This window comes from Spea bombifrons, chromosome 2 (assembly GCF_027358695.1).
Source record: "Spea bombifrons isolate aSpeBom1 chromosome 2, aSpeBom1.2.pri, whole genome shotgun sequence".
In the NCBI taxonomy this organism is placed as follows: Eukaryota; Metazoa; Chordata; class Amphibia; order Anura; family Pelobatidae; genus Spea; species Spea bombifrons.
In genome coordinates, this window is record NC_071088.1 from 7,220,801 (window position 1) to 7,239,442 (window position 18,642).

Consider the following 18,642-nt stretch of genomic DNA (forward strand, 5'->3'; position numbering starts at 1 on the left):
TGGCGTTTTTTCTCCAATAGAAGTCTATGGGAGAGAAAAAACGCCATGAAAAAGCCATGTGGGTTTATTGCCTTGGCGTTTTTTATGGTGTTTTTTTCCACAGTTACAATGCAGAGGATGGACCCAGTATCTGTGTGTCCTACGAGAAATAGGCTGAAAACAAACAGTTTCACACAAAACAAAGTCCTGGATTGGTTCATATTGAATTTTACACCATTTGGAACAAACATGCCATTACAAACAAACATACCCAACGCATCAACTGGATCCTGCGTGCCAAAAGCAACAGCAAACAATTTGCACCATCATTTGGGGCCAATCTTCCCAGAGGAGCAGACATTCGGAATAAAGCATGCCTTAGGCTAGGTTTCCACTTGGGTTTTTGTCCGGCGTTTTTTTCTTGATGAAAAACGCCAGGAAAACTGCCAGGAAAACTGCCAAGAAAACTGCCGCTGCATTTACCTGCGTTTTGGCGTTTTTTCTGCAGTTTTTTCTGGCGTTTTAGCATTTCTGTGGAAATTGCTTTTTTTGACCTTAGGCAGTTTTTCCAGCCTTTACAAGTTAGAAGTTTCACCCAGCTAAAAGGGATTAGGATAAATGGCAAGTATCTGCCCCCTCCTGATGTCATTTACTTGGTAGACCCTTTTGTCTCTTTTCTGTGGTTTGTAAGGCATGCTTTATTCTGAATGTCTGCTCCTCTAGGAAGATTGGCCCCAAATGATGGTGCAAATTGTTTGCTGTTGCTTTTGGCACGCAGAATCCAGTTGGGTATGTTTGTTTGTAATGGCATGTTTGTTCCAAATGGTGTAAAATTCAATATGAACCAGTCCAGGACTTTGTTTTGTGTGAAACTGTTTGTTTTCAGCCTATTTCTCGTAGGACACACAGATACTGGGTCCATCCTCTGCATTGTAACTGTGGAAAAAACGCCATAAAAAACGCCAAGGCAATAAACCCACATGGCTTTTTCATGGCGTCTTTTCTCTCCCATAGACTTCTATTGGAGAAAAACGCCAAGATTTCCTTGCAAAAAACGCCAGAGTGTCAACATGCTGCGATTTTGAAAAACTGCCACAGAGCCCAAAAAAGCAGAAAAACGCCAAAGAGGACTGAAAAAACGCCAAACAGAAAAACTCCAAGTGGAAATGGCATTTTGCGATTTCCTATTGAATTACAGCTAACATCTGGCTGCAGCCGTTTTTCACAAAACAAACGCCAGTTGGCGCTATTGGCGTTTTTATGGGCGTTTTTAGCAAAAAAAAAACCAAGTGGAAACCTAGCCTCATGGCGTTTTTTCTCTCCCATAGACTTCTATTGGAGGAAAAACGCCAAGATTTCTTGCAAAAAACTTGGTTTTTTTTTGCTAAAAACGCCCATAAAAACGCCAATAGCGCCACCTAGCGTTTTTTTTGTGAAAAACGGCTGCAGCCAGATGTTAGCTGTTCTTCAATAGGAAATCGCAAAATGCCATTTCCACTTGGCGTTTTTCTGTCTGGCGTTTTTCTGTCTGGCGTTTTTCTGTCTGGCGTTTTTTCAGTCCTCTTTGGCGTTTTTCTGCTTTTTTGGGCTCTGTGGCAGTTTTTCAAAATCGCAGCATGTTGACACTCTGGCGTTTTTTGCAAGAAATCTTGGCGTTTTTCTCCAATAGAAGTCTATGGGAGAGAAAAAACGCCATGAAAAAGCCATGTGGGTTTATTGCCTTGGCGTTTTTTATGGCGTTTTTTCCACAGTTACAATGCAGAGGATGGACCCAGTATCTGTGTGTCCTACGAGAAATAGGCTGGAAACAAACAGTTTCACACAAAACAAAGTCCTGGACTGGTTCATATTGAATTTTACACCATTTGGAACAAACATGCCATTACAAACAAACATACCCGACGCATCAACTGGATCCTGCGTGCCAAAAGCAACAGCAAACAATTTGCACCATCATTTGGGGCCAATCTTCCCAGAGGAGCAGACATTCGGAATAAAGCATGCCTTACAAACCACAGAAAAGAGACAAAAGGGTCTACCAAGTAAATGACATCAGGAGAGGGCAGATACTTGCCATTTATCCTAATCCCTTTTAGCTGGGTGAAACTTCTAACTTGTAAAGGCTGGAAAAACTGCCTAAGGTCAAAAAAAGCAATTTCCACAGAAAGGCTAAAACGCCAGAAAAAACTGCAGAAAAAACGCCAAAACGCAGGTAAATGCAGTGGCAGTTTTCTTGGCAGTTTTCCTGGCGTTTTTCATCAAGAAAAAACCGCCGGACAAAAACCCAAGTGGAAACCTAGCCTAATGTGTTTAAGAGTTCCGTTAAAAGACAGATGCCTCATGTTTACTCTGAAACACGAGGCTCCATCTGGGGAGAACAGACACCTGATGATCCACCTGTGTTGCACGGTTTGCCCTGTATCCGTGAACATCTTATCTTGTCCTGGAAAAAAAACAATATAAGTTTCCTTAGTTAAGTTATTTCAAAGTTATCACCTAACGATAGCAAAAAATACTAAAAATTTTCCAGCTTGCCAAGGTGAGGCATTTAAAAGGTTAAAGTCCAAAAAGAAAACTCGGTTCAGGAAATATAGTGTAAATAAACGTCAATTAACTCGCAAATCTAATTCGGTGCGTCACAATTTTTCACGAGAAAGGTAAAGTAAATCAACATTTTTGTCCCATTCTGTAACCTTTGTCGAGATAACCAAATAGTGCAAATACAAAGCCATATCGTGAAATAAGAGAACTGGTTATCAGTGAAGGCCTGAAAGGGGAACTGACCTCTGAATATTTTGCTAACAATTTCACATATGTTTTAATTTTTCTTCATTCCTTTGTAAGATAACACATAGGGGCTTGGCCAGAAACCACGGGGCCCTGGTGTAAAAATTGCCCCGGGCCCCCCCAACTTCAACAGCTAGTCTGTGCTATCACTGCCCCTACACCACTGGTCTGTGCCTTTTTTTTTTGCTCCTTGCCCCCCCCCCCCCTCCCATTTTCGGGATGGTTGCCAGTAATTACAAGATGTTACTTTTTCTGGGTCAGACAGGGTTAAACAAGTTATTGTCAGGAAACAATCAGGATGCAAGAGGTTACATACAGCAAAAAATAAAAAAAGAAGAAGCTGTAGTTAACCATTACAATACCAGAGATATCACTACTGAAAAAAAACTCCTACATCATTTCACTCTCAAACTAAGCTTTTAATAATTTCGCTGCGTAAATTGTTGGCGCTATATCAATAAAAGATAATAATAAATAATAATAAAAATCTCAAATTAGATGCAAAGGTAAGGAAAATAAAAATCTCTGCGGACCTCAAGCTACTTCTGCTGGGAGACTGTTCTACATACCCACCACCTCTCAGTAAGGTAAATCTTCTTTGCGTTGAGTAAGGCTTTATTTCATGAAATAAAGGTGCAAATATCCGCGGGGTCCTGTGGACCTCAAACTTCTTCTGCTGGTAGGCTGTTACACATATCCACCACACCGTTCCACCTATTTTTGTCTCTGCACTGCCCTCTACAGTATCAGAGAGTTACTAGCCATGTCCGTACGAATGTATGCCAATGCCGATGCATCATGTAGTGCCAATGCGGAGATGGAATGTAGGTCGCTGGTCCTGTTGGACCTGTTTTGTATGCCGTACCTGGTTTGGCACCAGCTTCAAATGGGCTACGTTACTTTAGAAACAGAATATGGTAACTTAGCTTATAGCAGCCAAACTTTCCTGACCATTGTTTCAAAAAAAGACATATCTGTGGTGTTTACAATAAATTATGACTCTGGTGAATAAATGAGTATAGATGGCAATAATGAGATTATCACTAAAATATACTCCATAAATGGTTCATTTGGCATAGGAAGCTGACACAATATTGTTAATGACATCATTATGCAGAACATGGAGAAGGTTTGATGTTTTCTAATCTATACAACAACAATGGCTGACAAGTAAAGGGACAAGTAAAGTAAAGCTCAGCGGCCCCCTGGCACCTTGTAAAGCTCAGTGGCCCCTCATGCCCCCAGGTAAATGACATACACACTTACACAAGCACCTACATAAAAAATCTATAAACAGACCCCAGTGATGTGAACTCATAAGAGGAAACCGCCTGGTTCTCTGAGGTCTTTAAAGGGATCTGCAGTCAAAAAAAGTGTAAAAAGTAACATTAATAATAAATATATAAAAAAGGGATAAAAAAATTTAAAATGTAAAAAAAAAAATGGTGCCCACAAAACCTATAACCTTCCTACTAGGAAATAGAAATGTAAAAAAATCTCTTCCCTGCCCCCAAACCCTAAAATTAAAAAAATAAGAAATAATACCGTAGTACATAATGAACCATTTTATTTCTATCTTATCAAATTATTTATTATTTCATAACATATATATTACCTTATTTTAAATATTTAAGTAAAATTGACAATAAATTAATCATATATATTCAATATGGTAGGGAGTGAAGTTTGCCCAAATATACACTATGCATATATTTTTTCCAGTAGAATCAGGGCTTCCATTTGAAACCACATACATCCATATTATACAATATTTATTGGCACAAATATATGTACATTGGGAATTTTGCTTCAAATTTAGAAATACCCAATTTATGGTGAGCAATGGTGAGCCTGCTTTTTTATTATTATGTGTTTTAATGTTACTATTTAGTCCCTAAATTGTATCAAATCTGTTACCGGTGTTAGAAAATTAGACTTCTGGTTCATTTAAATCCTCGTCTGGCTGAAAGCATTAGTATCAAACTTTTTGCACTAAGTAGCGCTTCCCCCACTAGTCACAAAGGCAGCAGCCAATCAGAGCTAAACTAGCAATGCATGAGTGTTCTCAAAGCATTCATGTGATTGGCTGGTGTCATTCACATTGACTAGAATAGGAATTCTACATTTAGGACTACATGAAATTGGCCTACCATTGGGGGGAAAAGTCCCCATACTCAAAGGGTTAAATAACACAGTATAGGTAATGGAGATTAAAAACTCAGCCTCTTTGTATCAATTTGTATCAATTCTCATATTTAGTTTCACATTTGTACCACTAGAGGCCGCTGTATGCCCGCGCACAGAGCCCCGGACAGACAGGGCATTCAGTTATACATCAGGATGCCCAGGAATGAGAAGATGCCAAGGAACCATCAAACTTCATAAATTGGATAACATTTCCCTAAAAAAAATTGCAGTTCTTGACGATTCTGATGCTTTAGTAATAAACTTGAAGATATCGTCTATTTCTCTTCTAGGAGTCTGTGGTCGCCGGTAACTCTTACAAGGTCATACGAGGGTTGATAATCTAAAACAAAAGGTGCCATCGCTTACCGCCGAGTTGGCTTTGGGCCCTGCGTGCTCACTGGTATTCCAGGTACTGGCGATGACGAGGCGACCCTGGCGCTTTAAGGCCAGCAGCCACTTAATGATGTAAGAGTGCAACGGCTGGATATGCGCAACACTTTTATGCTCACACAGTATGCAGCTGGGCTACCGGGGCTGAAAATCCGCTTTGGATATATAACTATAAATTTGTTTTCACTCTCAATACAGAAGCACGCCTTAAAGCGATCCTTTATCGATAGCGATCAGAAGCCCCCTCTCTTTGGACCAGAAATTACCCACCCCTAACACATTAAATGAACTTTACAAGAAATAAAACACAGGGAGCTCCGTTTTACTATAATAGTTTCCATTTTTTTCTTTTTGGAAAAAGAATATTTAGATGTTTGTAGGTCTGACATGGAATCCGCAGCACACAGCCCATCACAGGGGGGGTGTTATAATAACTTCCCCACCAGAAATGATAGAAAGTGACCAGGTTCTTAAAAGGAGATAAAACCTGAACTGGATCCAGTGTCTAAAACCTTCTTATTATTTTTTTATATATATTTAATATTTTTATTTAATGTGTGGTATTTTTTAAGCAAATAATCAGTATATTATTCCGATTTATTGCCAGGGTTTATTATGGAAATATTAAATCCAGGCTGTAGACTCACCTGCTCCAGCAGAAGATCAGCTCGGGAGGTCCTCTTCTCCCACCTTTTCCCGTTCCAAGCCGTCCTCAACACTGAGGCTGGACTAACCTTTCTCTGTTACCGTTCCTCATCAGCCACTCCAATCGCTCCACTGGCTCCCCATACCCTCCAGAATCAAATTCAAACTTCTTACCCTGACCTACAGAGGTACCAACTCTGCACCCCCATATATCTCTACCCTACCCTACCACAAAAAAGCGCACACTGCAGTATGACATGTTATACCACAATTAGGAGATTAGAGCTTGGGGTTCCAACTAAGATTGTAGTCCATGACAAGCCTGGCATCTCCATACTTGGCAGGTTGGCATGCTTCTATTACAGTTCTACGTGTGTGTGTCTGGCAAAGAGTTTTGAAGATTAATGAGCATTATGTCCCCGAGTCATCAAATCCCAACGAGATTCTTCTTCTCGTGGTTTGTTATTCTTGAACTTTACAATGGTTTAAAAGCCTCAGCAAGCCAATGCATGGAAAACTCTTATAGATACACTGACATATGGACTAATGGTGCTCGAAGAACAAGTTTGGTATAGAAGATGTCAGTTTTGTATATTGTCAGTTTTAATGTTATTGTTAATGCTATGGAATCTGCTTGCACTCTGTAAATAAAATGTAATCTATCATTATATTGTGCAGCATAATAATCTCTATATCCTATGCGATGGATACTGTCAGGAACAGTACCCTCGTCACCAAAAGGAAGCTCCGGGACTGCTGAAATATCCCATGGAGCTGTCACCCCTACCTGTTTGTAACACACCTGAGTATTCTGGGTCATTGTTGAGGCATTGTCGTCCTAGAACTTCCTTGTTGGTTCCTGGTTGCTTGAGATTATTTCATCCTGATTCTAAACCTTGGCTTTGGAATTTTTACTTGCCCTATTTATAACTTGCCTCAACCTGCTTGAATATCTGGTCTTATACCCGGTTTGGACTTTGACTTGATTGCTGTTTGCTCCCTTGGTGCCTTATTTTGATCTATGGTTATCCGTCTCTTAAGCTTGGACCATACTTTCTTTATGCTGTGCCTTATCGTCTATTGCCGTGTTGTAGCCAGATTGCGTATGACTGTCCTGAACCTGATTTGTCTGCCACAGACCTCCGGTCATCTGCGAGATCTCTCCTCAGTCTCTTATTTGCTCTTGGCCTTGTCTGTAGATGGAGCCCAAAAAAAGAAGACAAAGGCTGCAGTAGACAGCTGTCTGCAGAGACTCCAGAATCAGAAACCACCTGAACCAGCACCATCAATGGTGACACGTTCACTGGCCACACAATTAGTCACAATTATTGGAGGGTGGTTTCATGATAAGGTCCCCAAAGAAAACAGTAAAGACCATAACTAGTACCCATCTCCCACCTTTGAAGTCCTTCTATCTCTAAACACTTCATCTCCTGTAAGAATGGATGAATGCTGTGCCCTGATCAATGCCTTCTCCATAAAGGACGGTCTCATCATTACCAAGTTCTACAGCCATCAATGGAGGGATCCAATGGATGTGAACAGCATTGTGTGGGGCATAGAATGTTGGAGATGAGCTGTGTGATCGTGGTATGTCCGAGGCCTCTCATAAGGTCTCCTTTTAATGCTTATTTACTATAATCATGTTTGTCAATGGCTGCTTTTCCCAGGGAAATAATAACCCGGGCAAAAGGGGCTTCTTTATCATTTCAAGCGAAATTAAGATCTAAAGTGGGTTTATTTGCCACATGAGCCAAAAAAGTGTACTTTGTAATATGTATCGTTGGTATTCTCATTGTAAAGACACCAAGGGATATCTCCTCAGAGGCAGACTTAAAAAGAATACAATGTTTATTTCCAACTTTCTTACAAACTGTGTACACAATATGCTGTTTGGAACGGATCCTACTGAAATGCAGTGCAAGGTCAAACCCGCACGTGAAGACCTCTTCTTGGGGGCAGAAGTACCAAAAAAAGAGACAGCTGAGAATAATTCGTAGTCCTTCAGTAGCAAATCGTCCTTAAGAATTGTGGAGAATAATTGCAATGAGGTGACTTAGTGCAGTTCATTTGTGTGGCAAGAATCACGTTCTGGAAACCTAGGAAAGGAAAAGAAAAAAAAGGATTAGAAATCGTAGCGAGGGGAACAATACTTGAAACTTAACTTGGGAGGTAGGGCCACCTTCGTAATGTTCTCCAAATATAAATTTATATAGAATGCATATTCAAGCGCTTAAAAAGTAGGTTAATATTCAATCTTCATTGGTGGGGCAGCGGCCAACGACACATCCTACGTACCTTCATCGCTGTTTGTGCAGCCGATCCCATCCTTAACTGTGTGGCCATCAGCCCAGCACTGATGTAGAATATGAAATACCCCAGCAAGCGCTTGATTGATTTTATATATATATATTTTAAATAGTCACATTTTGTATATTAGTAAAATATAAAGGTTTCTGGACTTTCTAATATGTCAGCACAACATTCAGAAAGCATCCACTATGTAGAGGACGATGCAATTTCTGTAGCAGCCACACGAGGGCAGTCTTACCCCCGACACTATATCCCGTGGCAATTGTTATCTGAAACCGGTGTAATCTATTAAAGGTTCCCAACAGACACAATGTACAGTTTCTTATAACCACTCCTTTCTCCAAATAGCTTTTTTATTCGCTGATTCTAGTAGTACATGATGATGTTCCATCAGCAGTTAAAGCAGCATGGCGTTACCCACTAACATTGCAAGTGTTCAAGTTAACTCCTGTCATGGGGGTGGCAACAGGTGGGCTACCAGTTGACCTCCATTGATCACACAGCTCCCTGCATAAGATCCTCTCCAACTAGCCCATGATCCGCACTGCCCGCAAAAGTGGGACAATGGGGCAACTTCCGAAGACAATGAAACAGTAAGGGCTGTCCCATAAAAACCTGAAAAGCTGGGAGGCATGGGTAAGCAAGTAGGTAAACAGTTATCCAATCCACCTCTTCCCTACCAGGGGCATGGGCGTAGGAACCCCTAAAAATCTGGGGGGGATAGCATTTTACTGGTAGGGTATACCTGACCATTTCACCAACAGGGACTTTATGACATCACATTATAAATACATAGACATTAATATGTAGTTGGTCCCCCTTTGCATCAATAACGGCTTCCACTCTTCTGGGAACGATTTCCACAAGATTTTGGAGAGTTTCTGTGGGGAATTTTTGCAACCATGCCTTTATGGACGTGGTTTTGTACACTGGGGCACAGTCATGATGGAATAGAAAAGGACCGTCCCCAAAACTGTTCCCACAAAGTTAGAAGCATAGTGCTGTCCAAAAAGGTATATCACCTTCACCTCATAAAACGTTCTACTAGATGAATGGGAGAAAATTCCCACAGAAACAGAAAAATCTTACAACCACAGATGGACCGCACTGGACACAGCCACAGAGACTACTATGATGTATTGAAGGATCCATCTAAGACTCCTAACACGTCATGCACACAGGAACATATCCACACACTTAAACACTTGAATAACATACACACACACACAATAATACACCCCAAAACATTCCCACCCTAATATACCTAAACACATGCCCACTATAACACACCTGGAAACAGACTAACATACCCATAAAAACAGATGTGCACAATAACAGACCCACAAACATACGCTATCACACCCAGACACGCATTCAAACACATCCTTCACTTACTAACACGTGGCGCTTTGTATTAGTGATGCCCTAGACCAAGTGTCCAAATGCTACATACAGTGACACACACTCATTTTAAACAGAAATAGGCCTGGATTTAACCCTAGGTGCCCCTGAGTTAAACATGTGTTACAGGGAATCATTCTCTTCCCTTTAAGTACGACATGCCTGCTCATACACACACACATATGCACTGCTCTTACGCATGCCTGCCCACAAAAACACACGTATACGCTGCAATTGCCTGCACATACACACTTGCCAGTACTCACACATATGCACTACCCTTATACACGCCTGCCCAAACATACATAAACTGCTCACACACACACACACAAATGCCTCCCCATAAATATACACTGCCCTTGCACATACTTACAGACGTATACACTATAAGACAAATACACTCCTTATATACACACATATACACTGCCCATACAGACGTACACATATACACTGCCCATACAGACGTACACATATACACTGCCCATACACACACATATACACTGCCCATACAGACGTACACATATACACTGCCCATACACACACACATATACACTGCCCATACAGACGTACACATATACACTGCCCATACACACACACATATACACTGCCCATACAGACGTACACATATACACTGCCCATACACACACACATATACACTGCCCATACAGACGTACACATATACACTGCCCATACACACACACATATACACTGCCCATACAGACGTACACATATACACTGCCCATACACACACACATATACACTGCCCATACACACACACATATACACTGCCCATACAGACGTACACATATACACTGCCCATACACACACACATATACACTGCCCATACACACGTACGCATATACATTGCCCATACACACGTACACATATACACTGCCCATACACACGTACACATATACACTGCCCATACACACACACATATACACTGCCCATACACACACACATATACACTGCCCATACACACACACATATACACTGCCCATACACACACACATATACACTGCCCATACACACACATATATGCACATCAGACCCCCCCTCCGTTTTGCACATCAGACCCCCCCCTCCGTTTTGCACATCAGACCCCCCCCCTCCGTTTTGCACATCAGACCCCCCCCCCTCCGTTTTGCACATCAGACCCCCCCTCCGTTTTGTACATCAGACCCCCCCTCCGTTTTGCACATCAGACCCCCCCCTCCGTTTTGCACATCAGACCCCCCCCCTCCGTTTTGCACATCAGACCCCCCCCCTCCGTTTTGCACATCAGACCCCCCCTCCGTTTTGCACATCAGACCCCCCCCCTCCGTTTTGCACATCAGACCCCCCCTCCGTTTTGCACATCAGACCCCCCCTCCGTTTTGCACATCAGACCCCCCCCCTCCGTTTTGCACATCAGACCCCCCCCCTCCGTTTTGCACATCAGACCCCCCCCTCCGTTTTGCACATCAGACCCCCCCCTCCGTTTTGCACATCAGACCCCCCCCCCTCCGTTTTGCACATCAGACCCCCCCCTCCGTTTTGCACATCAGACCCCCCCCCCCTCCGTTTTGCACATCAGACCCCCCCCTCCGTTTTGCACATCAGACCCCCCCCCCCTCCGTTTTGCACATCAGACCCCCCCCTCCGTTTTGCACATCAGACCCCCCCCCTCCGTTTTGCACATCAGACCCCCCCCCCTCCGTTTTGCACATCAGACCCCCCCCCCTCCGTTTTGCACATCAGACCCCCCCCCCTCCGTTTTGCACATCAGACCCCCCCCCCTCCGTTTTGCACATCAGACCCCCCCCTCCGTTTTGCACATCAGACCCCCCCCTCGTTTTGCACATCAGACCCCCCCCCCGTTTTGCACATCAGACCCCCCCCTCCGTTTTGCACATCAGACCCCCCCCTCCGTTTTGCACATCTCTTACCTTTCTCTTCCTCCTTTCCCTCTGGTTTGCCGCTGAATCTCAATGCAGTGCGGCTGCGCACAGCTGTTTCTGCTGAGCGCCGGGGCTGGGATATAAACGTCATATCCCATCGCCCGGCGCTCAGACAGTGACAGAGAGCACACCGGTAAGTGTTGGACTGGTTAGGGAAATCCGTGATCTCCCCAACCAGTCCTGCACGCTGCAGCTGCTGATCGGGCAGCTGTGCACCGAGGGCACTCAACTCACACAGCCCTGGGGGGGATTTCTCTATTATCGGTCCCCCCCACATGATTTCCTGGGGGGGATCCATCCCCCCCGTCCCCCCCGGTTCCTACGCCCCTGACCAGGGGTAATCATTTTACCCTTTTGATCATAATTGAGTATTATCCAACCGACTATTCCTTAGGGATGGTCTAAGCTTCTATACTGAAGGGGTTGTACAACTATAACAATTATTTGCCAGTTGGCATCATTAGTGAACTTTATTGACTTTGGCTTCATTGATGCTTCGTTCTTTCCCCAATGCTGTGTTTTTGATTGGATAATGCTGAATTCCCACAACGCCAAAATAAACCTATAGATGATCTCTTTCAAATAAGCCCACAAAGGCTAACCAATGTATAACGTGATCTGGCATGGGTACCTCTGTGATAACACATCAGATCCCTAGGACTCTTCCTCCTCCTCTGCTTCCTCTTCAGCTTCTTCTTCCTCTGCACCTTCTTCTTCTTCCCCTTCTTCCTTGGCTGCTTCTTCTTCATTTACTGCCTCTGCTTCCTCCTGACCAAAAGGGAGAAATCATGAGCTGATATTTTTGTGTGTGCGAGAGAGAAACTATGAAGAGGCCCCTAAAATCATATGTGCCTAGGGACCCTTAAGGGACCTAATCTTGCACTGGCAACTGATAAAAAGTTTCCTTCTGAATCTTCTACTTTTATGAATTACACCAGGCTTTGTAAACAACGAAAGAAAAAATCTTACATTATTATGACATCATGCGAAAGCAGTGTCATCAAATTAACGAGAGGTACAAGAAATGTTATTGACTTGACTCATAAACGTACCGAGTGCACAGTTCGGTTCTATAATGTGCACCGGGGACACAGCGGGATGCTTGACATTTTTTGTTTACCAGATTCCATTGCTTTTATTAGATAAATGCATTAAATTGTTATTCCACCTGCTACAAAAATAGACAATGAGCAAGCCTGGCTTTTCCATTGTGCGGATGAAACATATCTGTGTTGCCAATCAATTTATTCACTAAAGGGATAATTGTCAGGAGATTAGCGGTTTTAACTCTCCAACACCAGGAGGCTCCCCCAGTGAGCTGGCCCTGGGCCACACTGGCAATGATGAGGGGGCCCTGGCACTTTAAGGTCAGCATCTGCCTGATGATGAGTCCCGTCGGCAGCTGGATATGTGCGGCCACGCAATAGGTTTTTAATGCTTACGCAGTCCGTGGCCAGGCATATCAAGCCACTGACCACTCACACTACATCACCTGATCTGCTACTAGAGCCAGAGGTCCACTGGGCAAGACTCAGTGGGTCAGGAGACTTTCAAGAGACCTCACTGATTTACAATAACTATACAGAGCGTGCCAAGCTCTTCTTACAGCAGAAGCTCACTGAGTAGGACGTTCACAAAGCCGACAAAATCCAAAGGCGAGAAGGGGAACACCTGCCATGGCTGATATTGACCCACCACTCTTTAGATACGGGTCCCTCATGTATCATGTCATTTTGCAAAATGGGAGATTATATCAGAATACAAAACTATAATGTTAGCTCTGCTGTATTTCATCACAAGCCCCAGCTACCCTCGGGTGAAATAGTCAATTGCGGTTAAATCCAATTGTTTCAAAACACTTAAAAAAAAATAAAAAATATAAAAAAGCTCATAAAGGAATTTAGTTCCACCGGAAGCTGTAAAGGCGGCCATTCCCCTTTAAACGGTAGAAGTTGTGGGTTTTATTACACTAGTAAAAAGGTGGCTATGATGTCATTATACAACTACATACAGGGAAAGCACCCTGTTCATTAATAGGACCTGGAAAGAAAAAGAGGTCATCATCTATTTTGGAGTCAAGATACATATTTACGGCTTTTGGAAATCGGCTCAACATGGGAGGCTTTTTTTTGTCTTCAACACCAAGGTTGAACTTGATGGACAGGTCTTTTAACCCTTAATTACTATGACGTCCAGAAACTACACCAGCATTAATTAATCTCCAAAATTTGCCCTGAAGCTCTTGAAGTCTGTTACGCAGACATAAAATCACTGTCATTATTTATTAAAGTTATTAAATTATTAGCTCCTTTCAGACCCCATGCACCCCAAGATGGCCAAACCTGCTTTTCTTCAGCGGAAGTTACTCCTTCTTCCTGGTTTTCATCCAAAGTGTCTTTTTCTTCAGTTACTGGAGCGCTATCGCTGACCTAATCAAAGAAAAATCTGGATTAGTAGCTGTATAGCCTGTTTTTACACAAAAAGACCAAATAGGACACGATGTCTACTGTACTGATATCGTTTTGGGTGGTCTATGATATGACAGACACGTGAGGTTCTGCGGGGGAGCCCAAGCTAAGGAAGCACGCGATGAGATACAGGCCTGCAATCACCCGCACCGATCGCTGCTCTGTGAGGCTCTGCCGGAGGGATCACAGATAGAGACTAGTGACGTACCTTATATACATATGGAGAGACAGCAGATAGAGAGAGTTGAAAACACAAGTTTCTAGCAAACTCTCCTGCCAACCCCTACTTTAATGAATAAGCAGATCCTACATGCAGATGGAAAGACCAACCCTGGACACATACATTTAATTATATTATTATTTTTAACTAACAATCCAATTTCGCTTGTGGTTAATTTCCATACACCGGTAGATAGTGTGAGTAGATAATGTTATTAAAATAAAAAGTTGGGGTTTTTTTTGGTAAATACATAAGCACATTTTTTAGCAAATCCATTCGGACAATTTTTTAAATTAATAAAAATGGGAGTGCCAGGTATTCTTCAAGTGGTGAGGTTTGCGTCGCAGCTTGGCGTGACACATAAGGAAACCATTAGACGGGCACAGCTGTGTATCATAAAAATAATTAGCTCATGTAATCGGAGCCCGGAGAAGTTCCGTTGTAGGTTCTAGAATCTGGGTGTAAGCGTGTGGTCATTCTTCTCCGATACACAGAGCGACACTCCACAAAGAAACTTAAAAAACAAATAGACGTATATATTTAACTTTCTTCTCTGTGTGTGTATATATTGTAACATAATGTATGGCATTTTCTTTTATGAGTAAATTGTGTATTTTGGGTCTCTGGAGTGGAGCGTTTGGAGAGTAGGGAGAGCCAGTGCAAGAGAGGAGTCCAGTCCAGAAGTTCCAATGGTTTCTAATTTTGCTCACCTGCATCTACTAATTAATGGAGGGTAGTTGTGAACTAAGGTAGGCAGATCATTCTGTCCCCTTAGAACACAAGGGGAGAGCGGCGAGAGCGGGGAGAGCATGGGGAGAGAGAGAGAGAGAGAGAGCATGGGGAGAGAGAATGGGAAGAGCGGAGAGAGAGAGCATGGGGAGAGGGGGGAGAGACAGCATGGGGAGAGCACGGGTAGAGATGGGGAGAGCACATGGAGAGCACGGGTAGAGCGTGGGGAGAGAGCAGGGAGAGCACGGGGAGAGCGCGGGGAGAGCAACCCTAAACCAACATCAGAATTCTTTTACCCGATTCATTTAATCAAGAAATGTGTCCATTCATTATATGAGTATATTAATCAGATCTATTATTCTATGCTTTAATTAATGTACGTCCATGAATATAGGACATAAGAAATGTATGGATCAAAAACATTAAAACTTAAAATAGTCACGTCTCGTAATAATAATTTATAATTTAATCTGGAGATTATACTCATCAACATAGATATAATATCTGGTGGTTAGATCAGATTCCTCACATTATTGGGCTTTGAGAAATGATTTGCCCATTACGTGAGATATTGGTAACATTCCAAGAAACACACATAGCAACCAATTAGATTATTGCGTGTTAATATCACACTCTTATTGGTTCGTAGTCACATGACGACTCTGGGATTTATTCACTAAAGCAGGAGTTTGTAGAAAATGTGCACATTTAAACATTTTGGAGTTAGTCAGTAAAGGGGGAGTTCCCAGGAGAGTTCTTGCTTTACTTTTCTCATTCACTTTTTTCATAATAGAAATAGGTTTCTCTAGCAAAAGACCCTGTATAATGTATAAGTGAAAGAATGAAGCAAACTCGTTGATTTAACTATACATTACACAGGACCAGCCCCTGACCCTGTCCTCAAAAAGACCTGGTCCAGCTTCAACCAGCCCACTCACGGAGGTGGGAATGCAGTGGCTTCACTTAACGAGATGTTAACGAGCTGTGGGTAAATGAGTGAGTGAGAGAGTAAGAGAGTTAGAGTGTTAGGGAGTTAGTATGTATGTATGTGTGTGTATGTTTATATGTGAGAATGTTTGTGTAAGTGTGTGTTAGCATGAGTGTGTACCTGTGAGTGTGTGTGTTAGAATATATGTATAATGGATGTATATGTGTAAGTGTGTGTTATATGAGGGAGTGTGTGTTAATGTGCCTGTTAGTGTGAGAGTGAGTGTAAGTATGTGTAAGTATGTGTGCCAGTGCGTATGTTAGTTACCTGGAGGGGCAAGGGGCCGATGGGGCCACTTGGCTTTACCTGCCCCCTGGGCCAGAAGGTGCCAGCCCTCTTCTGAACACAACCCTCCTGCAAACTCTCCTGACAACTCTCCCTTTAGTGAATAGGCCCCTTTAACGATGCATTTCACAGCACACGCTCAGCTTTCTTGCAGAACATATATAATTATAATGTATAGTGAAGTCAGCTGGAACTTTCAATTCTCCCGCAAACTCATGCTTTAGTAGACCCTAATATTAGCGTAACCGTTTCGGATGGAAACCATCTCAATATCTACGGCGTGTAAGTATGCAAACTGAAACCCGGTTCCGATTTGTGGGTTAAAGAAAACAGGTTAGGCATTAAAAACGTATTTCCCCCATAATTACATCGTTCTCTTCCGCTGGAACTTCACCATTTTGAAGATCAGAGGGTATCTCCGATTCCTGCACCAAAGTCAAGAGATGTGACTTAAAAGGGATCACCTTGGGTGAATTTTAAGCAGGGCAAACCTGAGATCCTGCCCCTTCAATACAACTCAAGCCAAGCGTAGTTTATAGTATTCCTTCTAAAGGGACCCTTCCAGTACTGAAACAGTTAAATAGAAGACTTCTCAAAAAAACATTTGCTGAGTAAGCAACCTATTTACTACTTTTTAAAACTGATGCACAAAGGCGTAATTGCCGCTAAGGCAAAAGATTATAATGCTGGAAGCACATTGGTCAGAGCTGAGCCAATCAGACCACATGACGGCGTCCATCTGTTCGCACAGACACACGCACTAACATCTAGCATGTCTATGGATCTTATATCCTATTCCTACACATTCCGAAATCCTCCCTAATACTTTTTTTATGTTTTTTTTTTTTTTGAAAATGAATTTATTCTCATATTTTGCCATTTTATGACAATCAGACTAGATTGTAAGCCTGAGAGCCGGGCCCTCCTCACCTAATTTGTCAGCTCATCTTCCATCTTCCAATTCTATTTTTCTCAGACTCTTCGAACTAAGTTAAATTTGTGCGTCTCAAGAAAAATTTGTGTCTGTTACGTCGTTATTCTAAAAAGCCCAGCGATCATAACTGATATCCCCCAGGCTGGTGGTGACTCCCAGTCCCCTCTCCCTTCCAGCCAGCTGGCACCGACAGTTATTTGGGTCATATTACACAAATAGAGCGCCGACACACCCTCGGGTTCTCCGATAAGACAAGTGACTGATCCATACAATCCCGACTCACTGGGAATCAGGCGTAAGGTATTTACAGCCAACCACATGAAGATTATGGAGATCTGTAGGACGTTCACGGCAAGCTGAACTGCGGAAAACGTGCATCGAACCCATTACACGATGAAGAATTATTTGAATAGTGTGCCTTCTGGCTTATTTATCAAAGATTTAACTATATGTGACCTCAATTCCAAGATGTCCAACGAGCCTTCCCTGTATCCCATGTAACGTTGGTCTTGGGATTGAGGCTCGCTTTATGTTGAGGCCATAGTCCTACATCTCCACCCGAGCAGACGTTTTTCCTGTTCGGTGAGTGCTAGTGAATCTCTTGAAGTTTGTCCAGGAGTCACATGTGTTTTTGTGTTTTGGGGCTTCTATATTAAGGGGACATTTGAAGTGCAACTAAGCTGAAAGTCACAAGATGTCCCTTGCTGCGTGACATCCATACCTTTGAGGTCGGTGGTGAGGCCAGCCCAAGAAACACATAAATTTCATTTCCTTCTTTCGCATTAAAAAACGAATCAAAGTCCTGGGGGGAAAAAAATAATAATATGTAAAATACATTTTTTTTTCTCAATTAATAAGGACTCATTTTTCAAGCCAGCTGAAATTAACATTTCTTAATCAAAAATTCAGATTAGTTATTTAACTATAAGAGATACATCACAGGTGTCCCTCAGTCTGTCCTTATATGTCTGTCCTTATCAGTATGGCACAAATGTGACCATGTGACTGCTTCTTCAACTTAAGTGTATTCATATACACTTCAGCCATTATATGCGCTTAAAAGAATATGCTAGCTGAGAGGTCCTTTTAAATGTACATGGTGCAGAAGGTCCCCATATGCATTTGGCCCTGTTCCTGCTCACTTGGCTATTTTCCATGTAGGCATCTGCATGGAGGGGTGATGTCTTACGAGTGGACATGTGCAGAAAGTGCTTCCATTAACTTTAATGGGGGTGCCTTCATGCCATTGATTGGCAGCTTGAAGCAGCCAATCGGAGATGAGAGTCGTTGGGCCACAGAAGAGACAGGGGGTGCAGCTTCTCCCAAAGATAAGCCTTTTATTTATTTTAACATAAGTTAACTTTCTAAGTTGTGAT

At 42.6% G+C, this 18,642-nt stretch overlaps 1 protein-coding gene across 5 annotated transcripts in view; it reads right to left on the reverse strand.

The window, feature by feature from the left end:
• The window catches only part of SH3BGR (SH3 domain binding glutamate rich protein), a 247,851-nt gene that overhangs the window by 222,653 nt on the left and 6,556 nt on the right, over window positions 1-18,642 (reverse strand). The window contains exons 3-7 of one of the 5 annotated variants that reach the window (XR_008346284.1): window positions 17,988-18,068; window positions 16,701-16,757; window positions 13,985-14,071; window positions 12,274-12,410; window positions 7,957-8,087 (exon numbers count right to left, since the gene is read on the reverse strand). Coding sequence is in view for 4 of the 5 variants with exons in the window: in XM_053455748.1 (XP_053311723.1) it covers window positions 12,297-12,410; window positions 13,985-14,071; window positions 16,701-16,757; window positions 17,988-18,068 (339 nt within the window). In the remaining variant the exon portion in view is untranslated. Of the gene's footprint in view, window positions 1-7,821; window positions 8,088-12,273; window positions 12,411-13,984; window positions 14,072-16,700; window positions 16,758-17,987; window positions 18,069-18,642 lie in introns of those variants that run through there. The other 4 variants (XM_053455749.1, XM_053455748.1, XM_053455751.1 and 1 more) reach the window with 4 other exon arrangements.